At 42.7% G+C, this 19,568-nt stretch overlaps 1 protein-coding gene across 16 annotated transcripts in view; it reads left to right on the forward strand.

Annotated features, from left to right (window-relative positions):
• Positions 1-18,539, forward strand: part of TDRD5 (tudor domain containing 5) — a 34,766-nt gene extending 16,227 nt beyond the window's left edge. For 9 of the 16 annotated variants that reach the window (XM_084851251.1, XM_084851259.1, XM_084851253.1 and 6 more), the window contains exons 9-18: positions 1,137-1,357; positions 2,698-2,910; positions 3,975-4,041; positions 6,265-6,465; positions 8,361-8,522; positions 10,749-10,925; positions 12,051-12,272; positions 13,658-13,747; positions 15,606-15,774; positions 17,268-18,539. In XM_084851251.1, the coding sequence (XP_084707377.1) occupies positions 1,137-1,357; positions 2,698-2,910; positions 3,975-4,041; positions 6,265-6,465; positions 8,361-8,522; positions 10,749-10,925; positions 12,051-12,272; positions 13,658-13,747; positions 15,606-15,774; positions 17,268-17,515 (1,770 nt within the window). In that variant the 3' untranslated portion in view covers positions 17,516-18,539. Of the gene's footprint in view, positions 1-1,136; positions 1,358-2,697; positions 2,911-3,974; positions 4,042-6,264; positions 6,466-8,360; positions 8,523-10,748; positions 10,926-12,050; positions 12,273-13,607; positions 13,748-15,605; positions 15,775-17,267 lie in introns of all 16 variants that reach the window. The other 7 variants (XR_014790403.1, XR_014790405.1, XR_014790404.1 and 4 more) reach the window with 3 other exon arrangements.
• The last annotated feature ends 1,029 nt before the right edge of the window (positions 18,540-19,568 follow it).

A 19,568-nucleotide genomic window follows, 5' to 3' on the forward strand; every position in this document is an offset into this window, starting at 1 on the left:
AATATAAAAAGGAATATAAAATGACACGAGAGAAGGAGGGATTTCCCAACCTCTGAAGCTTTAACACTGCAAAATGCATGTCAAAAGGGGTTATCTTCAAATAGAATCCACTTCTTCCAAGGACTTGTAAAACTTAAGGCTTTAGTATGCATTGTAGAATTAAACCTCTAATTGAAGGCTTACCTTTTTGGGGAGCAGTTTAAGCATTGCTACAAAACAGTCAGCAAATTGTCATGAAGATCTTGTGTTTGTTTACAAAGCATTCCTATAAACGGGAATAGCAGAGAAAGCTGAAGGGAGTGGATGAGGTGGGATGCACCTGAGTAGAGCATGGAGTTGAGCAGGAGGCAAAGGTGAAGTGGAGCTGTGAGCATCATCACTCTTGGGAAGCATCAACTGTGCTATCATACAGTTCTTGCGATTTGCAGTTGGGGGGTGGGCTAGGGAACAGAATGCTAGGAAAATGCAATTTCCCAACAACAAATACTTCAGGGATTATTGGCAGTTGATTACAGTTGCGCATTGTTTGTGCTAAAAACCAAGAGTCTAGAAATGCCTGTTGGGCACTAATTAACTATTGGCCCTAATGAAGATCCCCTAGGAATACCATCCACTGATGGTTCCCTAGTTCATTGCTCATCTTATTGCTCATCTTATTGCTGTTTTTTGCTTGTTACTGGGCAGGTCTAACAAGGATCTATGTATTACTGTGACCAGGCAATGTACAAAGCCTATTTACTTGTGAGCCGTTCTTTTCTCTTTTTTTTTTTTTAACCTACTTCCTTCTTCATGGCATGCCTCTGTCGATCCTGTGGATCCAAGTAATTCAGGGGAAAGAGGGAGAGGCTTTGATCTTTGAGTAGAGCCTTGTCATGGAGGAATTCTTCTCTGATATTTTTGAAGCCTTTCTGGCTAAGGAACACAGGAGTGGGGGAAGGGTGGTCTGTGGGTTCTGTGGTAGTGTACAATCTTTTTGAGCCGTAGGGAATGCATTCAGTGCTGTGTTTATTGGGAAGGGAGACTGCAGGTCTAGAAAAGCATTTCAAATTCTTTGGTGACCAGGCATATGGGATCTTCCACCATTGTTTTGGATCTTGCATGAACATGGGTTTCTTCTGTTTTCTTTGCATTTGCAGCACCTGGGTATGGAGGAGCCTCACATTATGCAGGAGATAATGGAAGAAGAAATCCCACCAGATGCTGTCCAGGGCAGAAGCCTTTATAGACTCCCCCAGCTTGGCAGCAGTGCTTTGGTGGGCGTGTTTGTGGAGTACGTTGTGTCTCCTTCACAATTCTATGTCAGAATCTACAGTGCAGAAACCTCTGACAAACTCGAAGACATGATGGTTGAGATGAGGTGAGAATATCCTTGGTCGGTTCTGTCAGGCAGTGGAGATGTCTGGGTTTCACGTGTATATTTATATGCCTTTTTTAGGGAGAATGAGAACCCAATCTGATGTAGTGTGACTGCATGCTTGTGGGATGTTGAAACTTGTGTGCACAAATATCGATGCATTTGCAGTATTAACTACTAGGAAAGGGTATTTGTTAATGTGCGCATTTCAAAGTGTAAAGCTTTCGCATTTGATGTTATAATCATGCATGTTAAAAACAAAGGTTCTGAAAAATGCCGTATGTACAGTAATACAGATGCAGACAAGAACTGGCTAATCAAAGTGAGAAAGGAATAATGGGGCCTCATTCTTATTAGATTAAATTTAAGTGAAATCCAGACTAATAATTAAATTGTCTCTGGTGGGGACCAGAGTTCTTGGAATTCTAATTGAAGCCTCAAATCCTGTATGGGTTGTTATATTCTTCTAGTTTCAGGCATTTCGATTCCTCTATCCCTGACAATAAGGTATGTGCGCCATTTCCACAAGGACAAGCTCCACAAATGTTAGGGTGAAGTAGGGATTATTTCTGCAGACTAGGGATAAAGGCTGCTAAAACAGCACTGGACTCCCTCATGGGAGAACAAAATGCAAGCAGACATATAAACAACGACTTCAGATAATACAAATACACTTGGTCAATTTCTTTGGAAGAGTGGGTCTCTGACTATCTAAATATTAACCATTTCTTACAGAATTGGATATCTGACGTTCACAAAAGTTGGCTTTCCAAGTTATACAACTTTTTGTTTCCTAGGTAACAAAATGTATAATGCCTGTTTTGCTGGAGCAAAACTTCCCAACGTTTTGTGCATACCCGGTGACACCAACAAAATTTCTAAATTCTGGGTACTTATCCAGCTGGTTTTCATTGACCCTAAATTAGTTGCAGATTGTGTTAATCTAAGGTTATATCAGCAATAGGTCAACTTTTATATTGTAACCTGACAGGCTGATATTAAGTATAGATTCATATACAGTATATATTGGGATGTTTGATGTTGGCAGATTGCCCCTGCCCCCCCCCCCCACTTACAACATAGATTACTGCTGCAAACTGTGGTTAGTTCCAATGTTTCTAAACTGAGGTTCCCAAAAGTTTCCTTTGTGCGAGCTTTTTATTAAAACGTGGGCAGCAAGCTAGGACTTCTTAAAACTGAAATTTTTCCTATCAGTTCTAAACTTAGACTGCAGTCCTATATCCATTTACCTGGGAGTAAGCCCCATTGAATTCAACAGGCTTTACTACTGAGGCATGCATAAGATTGCATTATTCATGACCTATTTGAATCCTGTCTTTCAGACGATGCTATTCTAGTAAAAATGTAGTTGACCGTTACATCATACCTGAAGCCTCAGTCCGACCTGGCCACCTTTGTTGTGTAAGGAATTTGGAAGACAAATGGTGGTACCGAGTTATCATTCATCGAGTGCTTAATGACCAGGAAGTGGAAGTGTTTTACCCAGACTTTGGAAATATAGGGATAGTCCAGAAAACTTCACTGAGGTTTCTCAAGTAAGTAAATTGTACATTGGCTAAGGGCTAATCATGTAGCTGCCTGGCATGGCACAAAGAAACATAACTGAGTCTTCCGTAGTCTCCTGATGTTTGTTAATTTTGGAAACTGGATTATTTTGGAATTTTGTTGTAGAATTGGGGTACTCCTTTATTGAAGGGAACTATGGTGTTCAACTCCCTTTTGTCTCATTCAGCTATAAAAGTGTGTGTCTCTGAGCCCTTGTAGACAACAAAAGTACCTTAGTGTTAGCCTTCTCACCCCAGAGTAGCTTGGTAGTTTGTATCATCCAGCCAACTAAGAGAGATAATTTTAATGCACATTGGGTCCAGGTATGTTGTAAGGTGGTCATCTGTTTGGGCTCTGTTTGTAGCACCACGATATGAACAAGCCTTGTGGTCATACTCTCTTCTCCCCTTCCCCTTGTGAACTCCGTTCTTCCCATGGTTTGCCATTGCATCTGAACCAGACAAATGATGGCTTGCTGCTAAATTGGAAGTGACAGTGGAAACTGGAATGTGCATTATGTCTGAACTACCTCAATGTCTTGTTTGGACTCAGACGTCCTTACCTCCGTGGGGCGTGTCACATCTCAACCCTTGCTTCGTTATCCAGTGTGAAACAGATAAAAGAGTTGGCCTGGGGCAGCAAGGGAGAAGTGGCACTGGGCTGCATGTGCTGATCTTTGTTGATAGCTGGGGTTCTAGCACTTGCATAGTTGTTGTCTTTTTACTCAATGTGAAAAGGGTCTCTTTTGGAATGCTTGCTTCATAGGCCACCTAGAACCACCCTTACTTCCCAGTTGTATGTCTTATTGTTCTAGTCTAGACTTGTTCTCTAACCACTCCTGCCCTTCTCAGTTAGAGGCAACCAATAATTTCCTGGTTCAGACAAAATGGCAAACTACGGTTTGCCTCAAACCAGGAAGGCAGGGAGGGAAGCGCAGTGTATGTGGGGAGCAGGGAGCAGCAAACCTGAGCTTCCTTCAAGGTTCATTCTTGTAGCACCAAACCATGGTTTGGCAATAAGTCTGAAGCAGCCCATTATGTGGTTCCTGTTACAGGTATTGCTATGCAAAGCTTCCTGCCCAAGCTATCCCTTGTTCCTTAGCCTGGGTGAAACCCACAGAGGTACGTATGTAATTTTCACTTTTTAGTTTGTCTCATCCCAAGTGTTTGCTGGAGGTAACAAATTAAAAGTAAAACATGGATTTTGCTTGTTTTGAAATTAACAGTGTATCATTCTGGCCAAAGTTATAATGTTGCTTCCAAAAGGTGCTCAGTTTTCGGCAGGTCCCCAAGGGAGGGAATTTCATAATTCAGCCTTCCTCAACCTGGTGCCCTCCAAAAGTGTTCAACTTCTATCAGCCCCAGCCAATATGGCCAGTGGTCAAGAATCCTGGAGCTGTAATCCAAAACATCTGGAAGGCACCAGGTTGGGGGAAGCTATCATAACTGCCAGGCATTTATTGAGACTTCCTCTCTGTATGCCTTTTTGCATAGCTGGTGTGTGGAAGGAATAATCAAAGGGACACTTCCCAGTTAGGTCTGTATATAGTTTCTTCCATTTGTGAATGTCAAGAGAGTATGGAGTAGAAATTGAATTTTTGTTTGCTAAAAGGAGAGCATGGTGCCCTAACCTCCAAATTCTTTAGCCTGCTCCTACTCCTGTGATTTATCTCTAGGGAGTTGGCAATTTGCTTAAATCAGGATGCTTCTGACAATCACTTCTCAACTTATTTGGCGGCTGGTTCACATATGGATGTCATATTCACCACTGATGACTTGTAGAATGGATTCCATTAAAAAGGATTGTTTGGGGGAATGTGAGGTAGTTGAACATTCAATCACTGATGCTGGGTTTGTAATAGGTCATGCACACATGCAAGTTGCTACTTGGTGTTCGTCAGTCAAAGTGATGAATTATTTATTTAATCAATTTATTGACTGGTTGACTATATCTAAAAAGACATCTCGAAGTAGTTTACAACATAAACAACTAAAATACAAAACATCTCAGTTAAAAATATTTAAGCACAAAAGATAAAATCCTCAATTTAAACATTTTAAATCGGAGGGTTATTTACTCACTGTGTGTGTGTGCACGCAGCCCCAAGTCTTTTCCCTTTCTGCAACGTATTATTTTGCATTCTAATTATTCATGCTGTAAAGGTGTTCGTTTCCAGGCCCAATTCAAAGTGCTGGTGTAGAAAGCCTTTCACTGGTTGGGGCCATTGTATCTAAATGTGTGCATTTACCTGTATATTCCTACCCAACCCCTGAGATCGTCAGCAGCAGCTCTGCCCTGTGTGCCCTTTTATACTAAGGAATGACAGGTGGCTGTTCAGGAGCAGGCCTTTTCAGTAACAGCTTCCCAGTTATGGAATACTCTGGGGAGAGGGCTGCCTAGTGCTTACTTTGTTATCTTTTCGGCACCATGCAAAGACCTTTTTATTCTCTCAGGCCATTTACTCTTCTGTATATTTCTGCTGATATATCGTAAAGTAGTTTTATTTCTGTGACAATTCTTAGGCTTTCTTGTGATGCATGTTTTAGTTTCTGCTGCTTTTAATGGATGTTTCTATTATGCTGCTTTTATTTTGATTTGTATGGATTTCAGTTTTATTTGTGTTTTTATTGTAGGTTGCCCTGAGAGCTTTTAACTGTAGAGCAATTAATAAATCTTAGAAATCATGGATAGGAAAAGTCTATTTGAGCCCTTTCTGACCTATCTTTGGTATTAGCTTTTCTTAAATCTAATAGTTAATGCAACAATCAGCATGTTTACTGTACGAATCCTCAGCTAAAGTCAAATTCCTTAAGTATCCCAAAAGTACAAACTTAAGATTATATGGTGTAATATATATCATGGTATTCTTAGTTTTATCAAAACTATTTTCCCCAAAACTAACAACGACTGGACAACTGCAGAAGATATGACAGATGTCCACCGTTAAATCTTATTTCATAAAGATGGGCCCAAGGAAAAATAAATTGCTAGGTAGTATGGACAAAGAAGAGAGGAAGAATTTACAGTAGTTTTAAAGGAATTTTAGTATTGGAGTTTAAATACAAAGGGTAGAATGCCTCAATAAATGAAAGGCAGGAAAAAGAAAAAACAAGTAGAAATGTGGGATGGGGGGGAGTTGGAGGCATATTAAGAAACTAGAGAAGAAATTAGATTTGAAGTTCAGTGGTATTTTAGAGAAGGCTTCTTCCTGTGAAGAACAGTGTAGACACCATGAAAAGCAATTAGTATGTATTAAAACTAAGCAAATACAATCTGAGGAACAAATTACATGATATTAGTTTTTCCATTTTGCTTGGCTTTGTGCTTTATCCTTTTTTCATCAGGGTGACTGGACTGTCAGTGCTGTACTTGAATTCCAGAGGTTGTGTGGGGTGAAGCTGCTGGTGGGAGTGGTGGACGAATACATAGATGGCATCCTTCACCTTTTCCTTTGTGACACTAGCTCTGATGAAGATATCTACTTGCACAACATACTGAGATTAAAGGGCCATGCGCTCATCTGCCGAGAGAATGTTCCTTCTAAGGTGAAAGGAGGCCAAACTATTTGTGGGGAGAGGGGATGCTGGAGGGGGAGTGATACTAGATTAGTATATTTCTAGGGTAGGGTGATTCTCCAGCTGGTTTGTAAGGAGTGGAAAGAAGAACTGTCCCAAGTGTTCTTAAGGGTAACTTGAACCAAACAAGAAAGGCTCATAGCTGAGAGTATATAAGCTAAGTATTAAGCTTGGAACCGGAAGATCCAAACAAATGTGACACGCTGTTATTTCTGAGAGAGCTGTATGGGTTTGTTGCTTGGGGTTGTTGTTTGTTGCATGGGTTTGTTTACAAGGTGGCTAAAATCAGTAGTCATTAAAGATTAAACATTAAATTATTAATTATCTCTGTTTTCAAATATAACCTAATCTAAAATGAAATCTGACTTTAGTACAAACAAAGCAAGTTCAAGTCAATTGCGTTGGATCTGATGCTGCCTGTCCACTAGCAGAAGAAATTTACCCTTCTCCCTGCAGCCACCTGTGTGCCCCTCAAATCTCCAGAGGATTGGGGGATCCCCAGAACAGATTTGGGGCATGCGCAGTGGGCTGCAGTGGGGAGGAGAGCAGGGGGAAGTCCCATTGCACAAGCAATTTAACCCTATACAACTACCTTTTAAAACAACTCACAATCTAGTAAATAGTAAGTCAGTTCAGACTAGGGATGTACGAAAGTCCCTTACCTGAACTGAAACTTGCTTCGCGGTGCGGGGGAGGTGCCCCGTCCCTCCCCCCCCCCAAAATTCTAGCCGGGGGGGAGGCGCCCCGTCCCTCCCCCCTGAAATTCTGGCCAGGGGGGAGGCGCCCCATCCCTCCCCCCCCAAATTCTGGCCGGGGGGGAGGCGCCCCATCCCTCCCGCTACGAATCCTGGCCGGCCGGGATGCAAATGGCGGTGGCCGTAGCCGCCGCTGTTTGGGTCCCTGCAGTCAGCCGTGATAGGCTACGTAAATGTTTACGTAGCCTATCACGGCTGAGTGAAAAAAAAAAAAACCCCGCGCATACGCAAAATTGGCGCCGCCATTTGCGTTCCTTATTTTGGCACGTGTAGTCTACGTAAACATTTACGTAGACTACGGCGAAAATAAGGGGACAAAATAACCATTTGCGTTCCCCTTATTTTCGCACGTGTAGTCTACGTAAACATTTACGTAGACTACGGCGAAAATAAGGGGACAAAATAACCATTTGCGTTCCCCTTATTTTTGCCGTAGTCTACGTAAATGTTTACGTAGACTACACGTGCCAAAACAAAGGAATGCAAATGGCGGCGCCCATGGGCGCCGCCATTTGTGTACGCGCGTTTTTTTTTTCTTCACTCAGCCGTGATACGCTACGTAAACATTTACGTAGCCTATCATGGTGTTTTTTAAAAATCTAGCCGTGATAGGCTACGTAAATCTTTACGTAGCTTATCACGTTTTTTTGGTTGGTTTTTTTTTAACTTGGAAATGGCGGCGGCAGCCGGTCGGAAGACCGGCCGCCGCCACTGCCAGGGACATTCGCACAAGGTAAGTCCCGTCCCAAGGGGGTGGGGCGGGGGGGTGGCAGACCGTTTTGCCACCAATTTCGGGGGGCCGAATGCGCTGGCATTCGGCCTCCCCGAGATTCGTGGCAAAATTCTCTGACATCCCTAGTTCAGACATCCCATTAGCCATGGTTATGCAAACTTAACTATGGTTTGGTGTGATATATAAGTTGATGAGCCATTCTTATGGCCGTCACTTTGCCTTCAAGACCATGCTGCACCATGGAGATGGGAGTGGACAGTTCTAAGGACAGAAAATGAAAGCAAACAAGCAGCTCTAAACCATTGTTTGCTTGTTGCATGTTTGGAAGTTCAAACTCATTGGTGCAAAACATTTCTTCATTCTCTTGCCTTTAACAGGGTTTCAGAGAGCTAAATCCTTCCACTATGTATATCAAATCCAGTCTAAAGGAGCAGGCTGGTTTGACAGAGTCAGACGCTTCCTTGCTTCAGCCAGAGTCTTTTGGTGACCTCCCAGAAATAACAGATTCAGAGCCTTGCAAGAATGAAGCAGTTTTTCAGGTGGGAAATGTAGAATTGCTAAAATTTGGCTCCCCCCAAAATCTATTTTCTCTTAGCCCCTTAACTGTTTTAAACTCTCCTGTGCCAAATAATTCAAATTGTGTTATGTTGTGATTTGAAACTGCAATTAAAAAGGATTTCAATGTATCTCCTAATTCAAGACCCAGGTGGATGGTCTGACTGCCAGCAGGTAGATACTTCTCTGCTGATCCTGTTGGACTCTCAGCAGCTTCCAATGTTTGGGGATTTTGTCATGCTTCTAAAGAGACTTGAACAACTGATCAGGGTGTATGGGCTTGAATTACTGGAGCTCCATTCTTTTTGTCCGACTGCAGCAGGAGTGTGGTCATTGGTGACAGTAGCTTGCCCCCTTGGGAGCTTTCTTGTGCTGTACCACAGGGATCACTCAGTATTGTCACTGAGATTAAACATGTATATGAATCTAATGAGTGAGATCATCCAGAGCTTTGGAGTTTAGTATCTTCAGCTTGCTGATGACACCCACCTCTCTGTTTCCTTTCATTAGACACCAGGATGAGCATCTGTCTCTATTCTGAACAAGTATCTCATAGTTGTGGTTGTGTAGATGAGGTTAAACAAGCTGAAGGCATATCCAGACAAGACTAAGTTGTTCCAGGTGTAATGACATGAAGGCCTGGAAAAAACCCAGCAAAATTCAGGAAAAGGAAGGTTTTCCTCCAAGGACCATTTTTGTTTGTTTTTTCTGAAAAAACTGAACAGCTTTGGATTATGAAATATTTTCTTTTAGAATTTAAGACATTTTATTTATGTATTGTTACCCAGCCTTTACTAAAATGATTTCTCAAAACTATATAATAACGCTTTTATAGAAAGACTAGAGATGTAAAATGTCTGGGAATAATGAAGCCATGGAGAAAATGTAAGATTTCCAGCATAGTTATTTCTTTAATTCCATATTGAAATTATTGATCTAACTGATAGACATTTATGCTGAGTTTCCCAACATGTGCGTAGAGTCACCATTGTGCATTCTTGGCAGTAAATGTACATTCTTGACAGTTTGTGTTTTGTCCTAGTAGTCATTTAATGTAGTTCTAATCTATTTGGACAATAATTACAAATTTACTAACTGAGTTAACTTTTAAAAGTTTTAAAATACAATAATTTTATGAGCAAACTAAGTTATATGTAAAATAACTTTAGGAACAGAAAGCCTGCTTTATGTTCCTTTTTACTGTTTTTATGGTTTTATCGCTTTTAATATTTTAACAGTTTTTATGTGTTTATTGCTGTAATCCACCTTGGGAGGGCTTCTACCCTGAAAGGCGGCCAAGAAATATTTTAAACAATAATAAAGCTGCCCTCTTCAACCTAGGGCCCTCCGGATGTTTTGGAATACGGTGCCCAGCATTCCTGACCATTGGCCATGATGCCTGAGGCTCATGGGAGCTGAAGTCCAAACTATTTGGAGGGCACCAGGGTGGGGAGGGCTGTCTTAAAGCAACCAAGTGACTTTGGATCTGTAAAGAGTGCTAAAAAAAAGTATTGCTTATTTTTCCATTTTTCCTAAATTTTCCATCCCCCCCTCCCCCAAACAAAAAAACACCACCCTGGGGAAAATACCCTTTTTTCCCCCATGGTCTCAAAATTCTAGAAACTTTACTTCTCTATCCAGATGTTGGATAAGATGCATGGCACCAGACATTTTACAAAATATTATTTCAGCACAGCTTTTTGGCGTAATGATTCCAGGTTAATAATAGACCCAGGAATTTCTTTAGCTCTGGTGGTGGAGTTGGCAGGCTACTGCCCATGCCCTTTTGAAAGCCAGAAAGTTAAGCTGCTTAGGATAATGATGCAAAGTTCACCAAGCATGCTTCACTTCTTGCTGTTCTGCATTACAGGCTGGGTAGCGTTGAACTGACTGTCTTAGCATGACTTAAAAACATTTGTGAAGATCCAAAGAGCTGCTTAGGATCATGGAAGGAGCTTGCAACAGATTCCCTCTCCCTTCTCCATAGCATGACCAAAAAAAGTGCCATTGAAACTGAGGGGGAGTTTCAGAAGTAGTTTGCAATGCAACCTGAAGGGTTGGGCCATTGGAACTAGCTTTTTTGCAGTTTGGATCCTGGTTACTGTCATGATGGGTACTTCTGGTTTCATTATAGGTTTTTTTTTTCATTTTGCATAGCTTGAACAAAATGTGTTATGCAAGAAAGCTGACAGTAAATGTGCTTTTTCTAGAGATTTGATGATAATGGGGAGGATTTGGCACGTTTGGAACCTGAACAGTTGGAGCAGGGAGACAACTGCTTTGCAGATTCATCTTATTGTTCATGTGACTTCCAAGAAAAAGGACTCTTCAAAGACTGTCATGAGAATCCAAGCCTAGAGCAAAATGAACAGATGTTGGAAGCTAAGGTGCAGAAAGAAGTAGTTCCTTAAAAAAAAAAAGTTTACAAATTTTAAAAAGACAAAAATCAGCATATAATAGCACACTTAGATGTAGATAATAATATTTAAAATTCTCAAAGGGTCCTTATTAAGAAGACAGACTTGGGGAACTCCTCTTGAAGGGCAGAATCGGAATCCTGCCTTATATGTTCCTTGGGGAGAGAGAAACAGTGGGTAATTTGTTCAGTACTAGTTGCTTGCAAGATTTTGTATGTGAGCATTTCCTAAATTGTCAAGTACTTTACTGATTGGGGGGGGGGAGTTGCTTAATTATTAGGACTGTGATTGTTCCTAATGAGGCTTTAAAAATGAATAAATGAGCCAGGTTCTCTTAACTACCATTATAACAAAAACTCAAGATGAGAAAAATGGATCCTTTGAAAAATTGCATAAATATTTTTCTCACATTGTTTAAAATGGTTCCTTGATAGTAGAATGGATATAATTCTGCCTTGTATTGGTGTATTTTTCCAGTATTTTAATTTCAAGCCATGACCATGAATCTCTTATTACTCAATTGCATAATCACTTTTTAAAATGTCTTTCTCTAAAATGAGGCCCCATTTAAAGTGAGTGGGGAGATGAGGAAATGAAGCATCCAAGGAGTGTTTAAAACGAGAAGGTGTCAACTATTTAGTATCTTTTATTTATATGTTCAAAGGAAATAAAGGGGAAAAAAGATGAGTAAATACAGGGGAAAATAGATGAGTAAAGTATCGAGGGTCTCTGAGACCAGTTGCACATTAATACAGGGGAGTAGGTTATTTAGTATGCAATTCTATGCATATTTAGACAGAAAAAAGTCCTACAACTCACAGCATTCCCCAGCCAGCCAGGCTGGGAGTTGTAGGACTGTTTTTCTGTCCAAACATGTATGGGATTGTGCCCTTAGCTTCCAGGTGTGATCCCAGTTTTGTCTGGAACCCTTGTCAGATCTCTATTTTAGGTCCCAATAGCAGTTTACTAAACTATGTTGTGTGTGACGGGGAGGAGGGTCCAGTGAGTGAATTCTTTAAAACCATGCTTAAATAAAAATTATTTTCCTGTTTTAAAGTTGACAGAACTGTAACTTTGCCCTGAATCATCTTGTAGGATACAGCAAGCCTGTGCTCTGACATGCCATACCTGGAACCAGTGTATTTATGCAAAGAAATCTGGGATGAAAACTGGATACCTTCCAAGTATTGTGAAGAAAAGGAATATGGTGATATTTGTGATAATTTGTCCTCTGGTAATGCAATATTTTCCTGCCAGCCTCTAACTGATAAAGGAAGCAAGGATGAGGCCTACCACAGCCAGGACCTGATGCAACAGGTAGTGGTTGTTCAGTGCCGAGGGGGAGGGAAATGGGCAAGTGGTCATTAGTGATGTTATTACCCCTTGTTACAGCACTTATCCATGTTTATAGCCCTTTATTATCCCAAAAGCTTAGACAATGCAGTGCTCTCCATCTCAAGAATTCACATATTATGGCATTTATTTATTTTAATGTGATATCCCACTTTTCTTTATGAATAAATTTTAAAATGGCCAACATACAAATTGAAAACAATAACAAGTCAAATACAAAAAAATATTAAAATTAGCAAACACAAGAAGCTGCATGACAGCATGAACAGCCCCCCCCCCCCCCAATCACTTAAACCAGCAACTCAACACAGAGAATTAATAGCATTACAATCTCTGGCAATTTCAGCTGGTGCTAAATGCCTGCCAGATTAGCCATGCTGTCATCTATCACCTGAAAGGATACAGTGTCAGGGCTCCACTGGCCTCCCTGGGGATGGCATTTCATAAAAATGGAGCCACCACTGAAAAGGTCTGCTATTAGGGGACTCGATTGAATTTCAGTTGCTGAGGGCTTTCAGAGCAAGACACTTTGTATATATGTGGGAATCTGTATATATGGGGGAAGGAAATCATTAAGGTACCCAGATACAAGCTTGGGCTTTATAGTTTGGAACCAGTACCTTGAATTGAATCTACAAATAAATAGGCAACCAGTGCAGCTCAAACAATGCTGGAGTGATATGCTCCAGTTATCCAGTCCAGACAGAATTCTGCACTAGTTGAAATTTCCAGACCCCTTTTCAGGGGCAGCCCAATTTAGAGTGTGTAACAATAGTCAAGCCTAGAGGTTACTAGGGTGTCGATAACTGGCTGAAGCTGACTTCTCCTGGAAGGGATACAGCTGGTACACTGGCCCAAACTGGTCAAAGGTGCTCTTAGTCACCACCACTCCTATCCGATCCTCTAAAAGAAGTGCTGGATCAAGGAGTACCCCAAGACTGCAAGCCGGATTCTTCCAGGGCAATGCAACCCCGTCCACAGCAGATTGTATCCTCAACCCCGGAGCAGCTGATCCTCCCTCCGTCTTACCTGAAATATGTTTGTCTGTCCCCTGCCCCCCCCCCCCCCAAATCTGGGTCTTTATGGCTATTGGGCCACACTTTACATTGCCTGCTGAGGATCTGTTAAAAACAGGAGTGAAGGAAAAAGAGAGGAAAACCTGAACCACACCATTTCCCTTCCCACGCATTCCTTGGTACTCACCAGAGAAAGTCCCCTGCCTGCTTTAGCACAATCCTCCCTAACCACATTTTTTCTGCTGTGTTCAGATTACCCCTTTCTTGGTTTTATTAACCCTAGATGCACCATTTTGTGGGCCTTTTGTTTACAAAACGTGTATATTCTGGCAGGATGTGGATATTTCCAATGCTGTTGAGAGAACGAAAAGTCTTAGTCTGGAACCTCTGAGCAGAATCCTGGGCTCATCTGGAGGAATGGAGGTAAACTTGTTTGTGTTGGTTTAAGTTGCAAGGGCAATTTCTGACTTAAAAGTAGCACAGTCAAATTTTCTATGGCACTTAGTAGGAGGCCAGCATGTCTGCATAACTCAAGATATATTGTCAGGCACTACAGATCAGTTGAAAGGCCCAGCATATGCTTTATCACTTCATTAGGGCAATTTCTTAAGCCTGGCTTCAAGAGAAGCCTCAGCCTGTGTGGAGTCTGCTGACATTCCACAAGAGGCTTTCTGGGCTTATAGTTACTGCTTTAGAGCCCACACCGCTGTGTCCCTGCCCAAAAACTACTGGGTGCTGTTCTGTGTAAACCTTACTCTTCCATCTTCAGTCCCTTCTTGGCTCCTTCCCCTTCAGTGGTGGAGGTTATCCAGGAGTGGGTTGCTTCTCTCACTTGGTTTAGAGGCAGGGCAGGACTTTGCTTGGTCCCACTCAGTGGGAGGAGACTTCGCACCCCACCCCTCAGTTCCATGCCTGCCAGTTTCAAGGCAACAGGCTTTTCCAGAGCTCAGTTCTGAGAACCGTTTTTTATTGTGCTAGCAACTGTATTCAGTGTTTACCTAGCCATTATGTGACCCTGATGAGGGAAGTTTCTGCTGCATATCTGCTGTACCATTCATGCCCCATGGAGGGGAGAACCAGAATTGGCTGCAAAGAGGGCCATAGCTCCCTGTTAGTTTCTGGCAGGAGACACAGGCATCCCAGGGAGAAAGCGTCCTCCTCCTGGATGGCAGTGAGAACAGCTCTTCTGTGTGAAGAAGAAAGCCAGCTCTGGCCGTAAAAGGAGCTCTGTTCCTGGGCAACTTTCTGGCAAGGAGGCGCAGCTTGCAGCTCAGGCAAGGAGCATCCTCCTTTCTCCTGTCAGGGAGGCCAACTCCCCCAGCACAAGAAAACTCAGTCAGGCTGCTAAGAGGAGCATAGCTCCCCGGCTAGTTCTGCAAGGAGCGAGAGAAACCACAATGGCAACCCTTCCGGTTTTGCTAAAGTTCAGGTTTTGTAGCAAGATTGGAACTTTGCAGTTAGCTATTTACAAGGGTGAGCGTTATTCTAAGAGAACTAGCTTTCTGGATGAGAGATCTGAGATGAGGAAAGAGTTTCCCTTGCTAGTGCTGGCAAGGGAAATCTATTGTGGTGGGTGGGTGGGGGGAAGAATACATGTATGGGGTGGGGAGTGTGTGCATGCATGTGTGTATGTTCCCCAACCTTGCATCTGGCACTGGAAATGTCCTCAGGGCCAAAAAGGTTGTGCACCCCTGCACTAAAACATAGGGCATATGTGGGTGGACTGGCATATATTTTGGATAAATAGGCAGGATTGGGCCTCAACATTCTCTCTTTCCACTGTAAGGTATTCTTTCAGCTGAGTTTCAGTGCAACCTATTATATCCATTGTTGTATCTGCATGTTTTGCTCCCATTGTTGATGCTAATATGAATGGGTGCCCTGCAAACCCACCCCACTTCTCCGTTGCACTTAGGGCTGTTGCACTCTTCATGGGAGGCTGTTTTGTAGTCAAAAACTGGGTTAAAAAATAAATATGTGGCAAGGGAGTTTGCCGCTCCAAATATAAGCAAATATGCAATAAACACCATAAAATCTGAAATGGGAGCACATCTGTAAAAAGTGAACACATGCTAGGGAGCTGGGGCAGTTGGCCCTTCCCAGTGTGTGTTCACTGCATGTTCTCCATTTTACTGTGTTTGCCACCCCCAAATGCAGTGTATATGTAGCAGATACACTTGCCATGTGAAGTATAAATCAACTCTCAGTCCCTTTCATTAGACTGCAACATGGGTTTCCTTGTACATTAAACCAGGTTTCTTTCTTGTTCATTTGAATGCAGACAAACTCTCTTGGAGCTACATCTGATTTGTTGTCACAAACACTGGAAGAGTTTTACATCTCCATTTCCCATTCCAAGAAATCAGGAGAGTTGAGCCAAATTGATTTGGATGTGAACAAGTTATCTGCGCATAGTTCCCAACCTCTTCCATCAGCATCTGTCTTGCATGGTACTTGTGGGCTTATAGCAGAACTGCATGAGTGCATAAATCTAGTTATATGAATCATGTTGGAGTAGTGATCTGCAGTCTTGTTACTCTAATAACATTAAACTGTGCAAATCTTAAGAATGTCTGTGCTGGGTCCCGATCAGTCAGTTGGTGGAACACAAGGCTTATCCTCTGTTAAACAAGGTTGTAACTCTGTTGATCCCACAAAATGAGATGCAGTACCGGAGACAAGAATTCCATCTGGGTGTTTAGGCTGTCATCTTTTGAACCGTGTAAGGTGTTTCTTCAAGTGTAGATGGCATACTTAATGCTGGCATACCAGGAAAGATGGTTGATCACCTGCCGGCTCTGAGAACCAAAGTAGTGTGGGTGATACAGATTCTAAAAGGGTTAATATTTGACTCAACAAGGTGAGCGAGGTGGGGAGAGAGGTCTGGAAAGCTTCCTATCCTGAATGTCTTGAATGGTTGCTTGTGCGTAACATAATCCTACACCTCTACATTGCTTGATGTATGGGAGTATCCTGCAGTGCATATAGAGACCAAAACAATGCTTTCGTGCAGTGACATGGAAGCCGCTTCCCCATGGTTCAGTTCCACAGGGCTCTAGTAAAAAGTTTGGGGCAGGGGATCGCATGGATGAAGCAAAGGGCAAATTATGTTGTCGTTCCCCCCCCCCTCCCCTGAGCATTTCCTCTCCTCTGCTGAGGGTTGTCTTCAGTTGAGAAGGAACTGTATAATTTGTCCCTCCCATATGGTTCTAGCCTACAGATGTTATCAGAGAGGTGTGAGGAGAAGCCATGGGAAAGCCGTGTCCATGTTTGTGCTGTAAAAGTATGGCGTGTCAGGACAGAAAGCTGAATCTAGATCCTATCAACAGTGTATCACTAAAATGATCACGGGGCTGGAGCAACTCCCCTATGAGGAAAGGTTACAGCAGTTGGGATTGCTTTGTTTAGAAAAAAGGCGAGTAAGGTGAGATATGATAGAGGTGTATAAAATTATGCATGGTGTGGAGAAAGTGAATAGGGAGACAGTTTTCTCCCTCTCTCATAATACTAGAACCCAGGGACATCCCATGAAGCTGATGAATGGGAGATTAAGGATGGAGAAAAGGAAGTACTTCACACAGCGGATAGTTAAACTATGGAACTCACTACCACAGGATGTAGTGACTGCCACCAATTGGATGGCTTTAAAAGGAGGTTACACAAATTCCTGGAGGAGAAGCCTATCAATGGCTACTAGTCTTGATGGCTACACGCTACCTCCAGTACCAGAGGCAATATGCCTATGTGCACCAGTTGCTGGGGAACATGGGTGGGAGGGTGCTGTTGCACTCTTGACCTGCTTGTGGGTTCCTGGTCAACAGCTGGTTGGCCACTGTGTGAACAGAGTGCTGGACTAGATGGACCCTTGGTCTGATCCAGCAGGGCTCCTCTTATGTTCTTACATAACCCCAGGCCATGTTTATCCTCTCTTTTTACTGTGCAGGAGAAGCTCCTTCAGAGAAGAAGGTGGATGATACCTCCAGGACCCAAGTAGTCACCTTGTACAGTGCTAGCAGCTGTCCTGATCGCAGAGCCATTGGTCCCAATGCCTTGGTGTTCACTGCTGAGCTTCAGGGGTCCCCAAGATTCTGTGTCCCTTGCAGCCCTACGGTGGCCCTGGGAGCTTCTGCCCGCTTAGCCACATCTGGGGGATATTTCTCCCTTGGCCTCCTGAGGAAGGTGAAGACATGAGGAAAGCCACAAAGTGCCTGGATGCCTTTCATAAAACTTCAGTATTCAGCTACTTGGATATGGTGGTCAAAAATCTTTTCATTCGAGGCTGTGGGAACTCAGCCTCCTAATAGCTTAGAGCCCAGTTTTAATTTGGACTAAGTGCTGTGATTAGTGTTACTTTTGCCCCGTGTATTTTCCCCCTGTTGTATAGTTGTGTTGACTTTTTTATTCTTAATATAACATTTTCAGAAGTAATCTGTGAGCTGTCTTATGTCATGTAAAATTCGCAGTCCCTCTCATGTCTGAGAATGACTTCGTCTGTTTAGTTTACTAGCCCATCACCAGCCACAGGACAGTACTAGAAGTATGGAAAGTGAAATTTCAGAAGTGGATTTTTCATTTGCTTAACATGATGACCTTACATGTTCTCAATGTGGATCAGGAGGACGTGATAAATGAAAGAAAGCTGATTCCCCTGGTGTGACACGAGTCTGTTTTGCCCCTGTAGAGCCATTGGCTTGAGCTCTCTCTTGCCAACTTGGTGACTGTAATTAAAAAGAATTTTAAAAGCAGCAGCAGAAGAACATTCTCTGTCTTGCCCACTGCTAACCCTTGTCTTGGGCAGTTTATGGGCGGAAGGAGCTCTACCTGTACTTCATCCATAGCCAGCCACAGAGTGGTGGAAGCTTGAGGGAATTTTTTTTACCGTTCTCTTTAGGGCAGAGTGATGTTGAGGCAAGTAGTGCTAGAATGTGTAATAAGGATGACTGGTTGTGTACACAGGAGTCAAGAGTCTAGGAAGCTTGAAATGACGTCTTCCTCTGTCCTGTCTCTTCATCTAAGGAATTCCCCAGAGTTAATGGGCAGCATCTTGGAGGGATATGGTGTGGCCATGAGTAATTTTATCAAGCTTCGGGTTCTCTTACACATGTGCAGTCCAGTGGGGTGTGTGGTTTCCCCAGAGGCCTCTCACTTGGGTTAGGTGTCACATTGCAGTGAACACTCTCAGGGTGTCTCTACATTAAAGAAAAAAAAAATCTGCAGTCTTACCTGGCTTTCTTTGTTGTGTAGTCTTTCCGTGTTTACCATGGGCTCCCAGATGGCAACCACGTGATTGCCGCGAGGGGAAGTTCTCGATTTTCAGTGCTCCATAGTTTTCAATGAAACAGTGCCATCTAGTGGCTGTTTAATAGGGCAACACCAACTTTACACCCTGCGGAAAACCCGCGATAAATTTAAACAGTTTGTTATCTTTTTAAGGCGGAATAACTGGGAGGTGTATCTGACAGGCCAGGCAGTTGAGGTTGGGATGGAGAGAATGAATTTGTAGCCTCCTGTCCCTAAAGGGGATCTTGCTCGAATGTGGGGGGTATTGATGCTGAGTTCTAAGGCAGGCTTTCTCAAACATCTAGATTACAAGTTCAAGATCAGCCCAAAATCTCATGGATATTCTGCTGGTTCCAAAGCTCGATGCTGCCACTATTGGTTTGCCATGCAACTGAATTGCAGAGATCGTAATAACGGAGAGGAAGAATCCACATTGAAGAAAAACTTTGTAGTTGTGATGGCTGCACTTTGGCACATTACTATATTGTTATTTTTGCTAGAGCAGCATACCATAACCAGCTCCTTTCCAATATCCAGGATCAGGCCTTACAGAAAGCTTTCATAACCTAGCCTTCATACTACCTGGACTATCTAAAAATGCTGTTCATCACCTGGAAACAGTAGCTGAAGCTATTAATGTGATTCCTTACATTGGGGTTATCACATTAATAGCTTCTGGGGCTGTAGGCACATTTGGCAATTTGAGAAATTGTCCTGGGCAGTGCCACAAAATGGCTGCAGGAGATGTGGCAAAGGACAAGTAAACCACCCAAAAAACTTGAGTACAAGGCAGAGGTGGGGTCTGAGCCTCAACAGCCTATACAACCCCTTCGTATGCAGTTTTCAGCACCAACAGAATCCTATTTCACAGCAATCCCAGCTGCCAGTAAGAAAATGTATTAATGTGTGGCTTAAGTAGGTTTGCTGAGGAATATAAGCTGTATTGCTTTACCTTCGTTCCCAT

Source organism: Heloderma suspectum, chromosome 4, assembly GCF_057233095.1.
Source record: "Heloderma suspectum isolate Gila_16-S chromosome 4, 16-S_ref, whole genome shotgun sequence".
NCBI classification, from domain to species: domain Eukaryota; kingdom Metazoa; phylum Chordata; class Lepidosauria; order Squamata; family Helodermatidae; genus Heloderma; species Heloderma suspectum.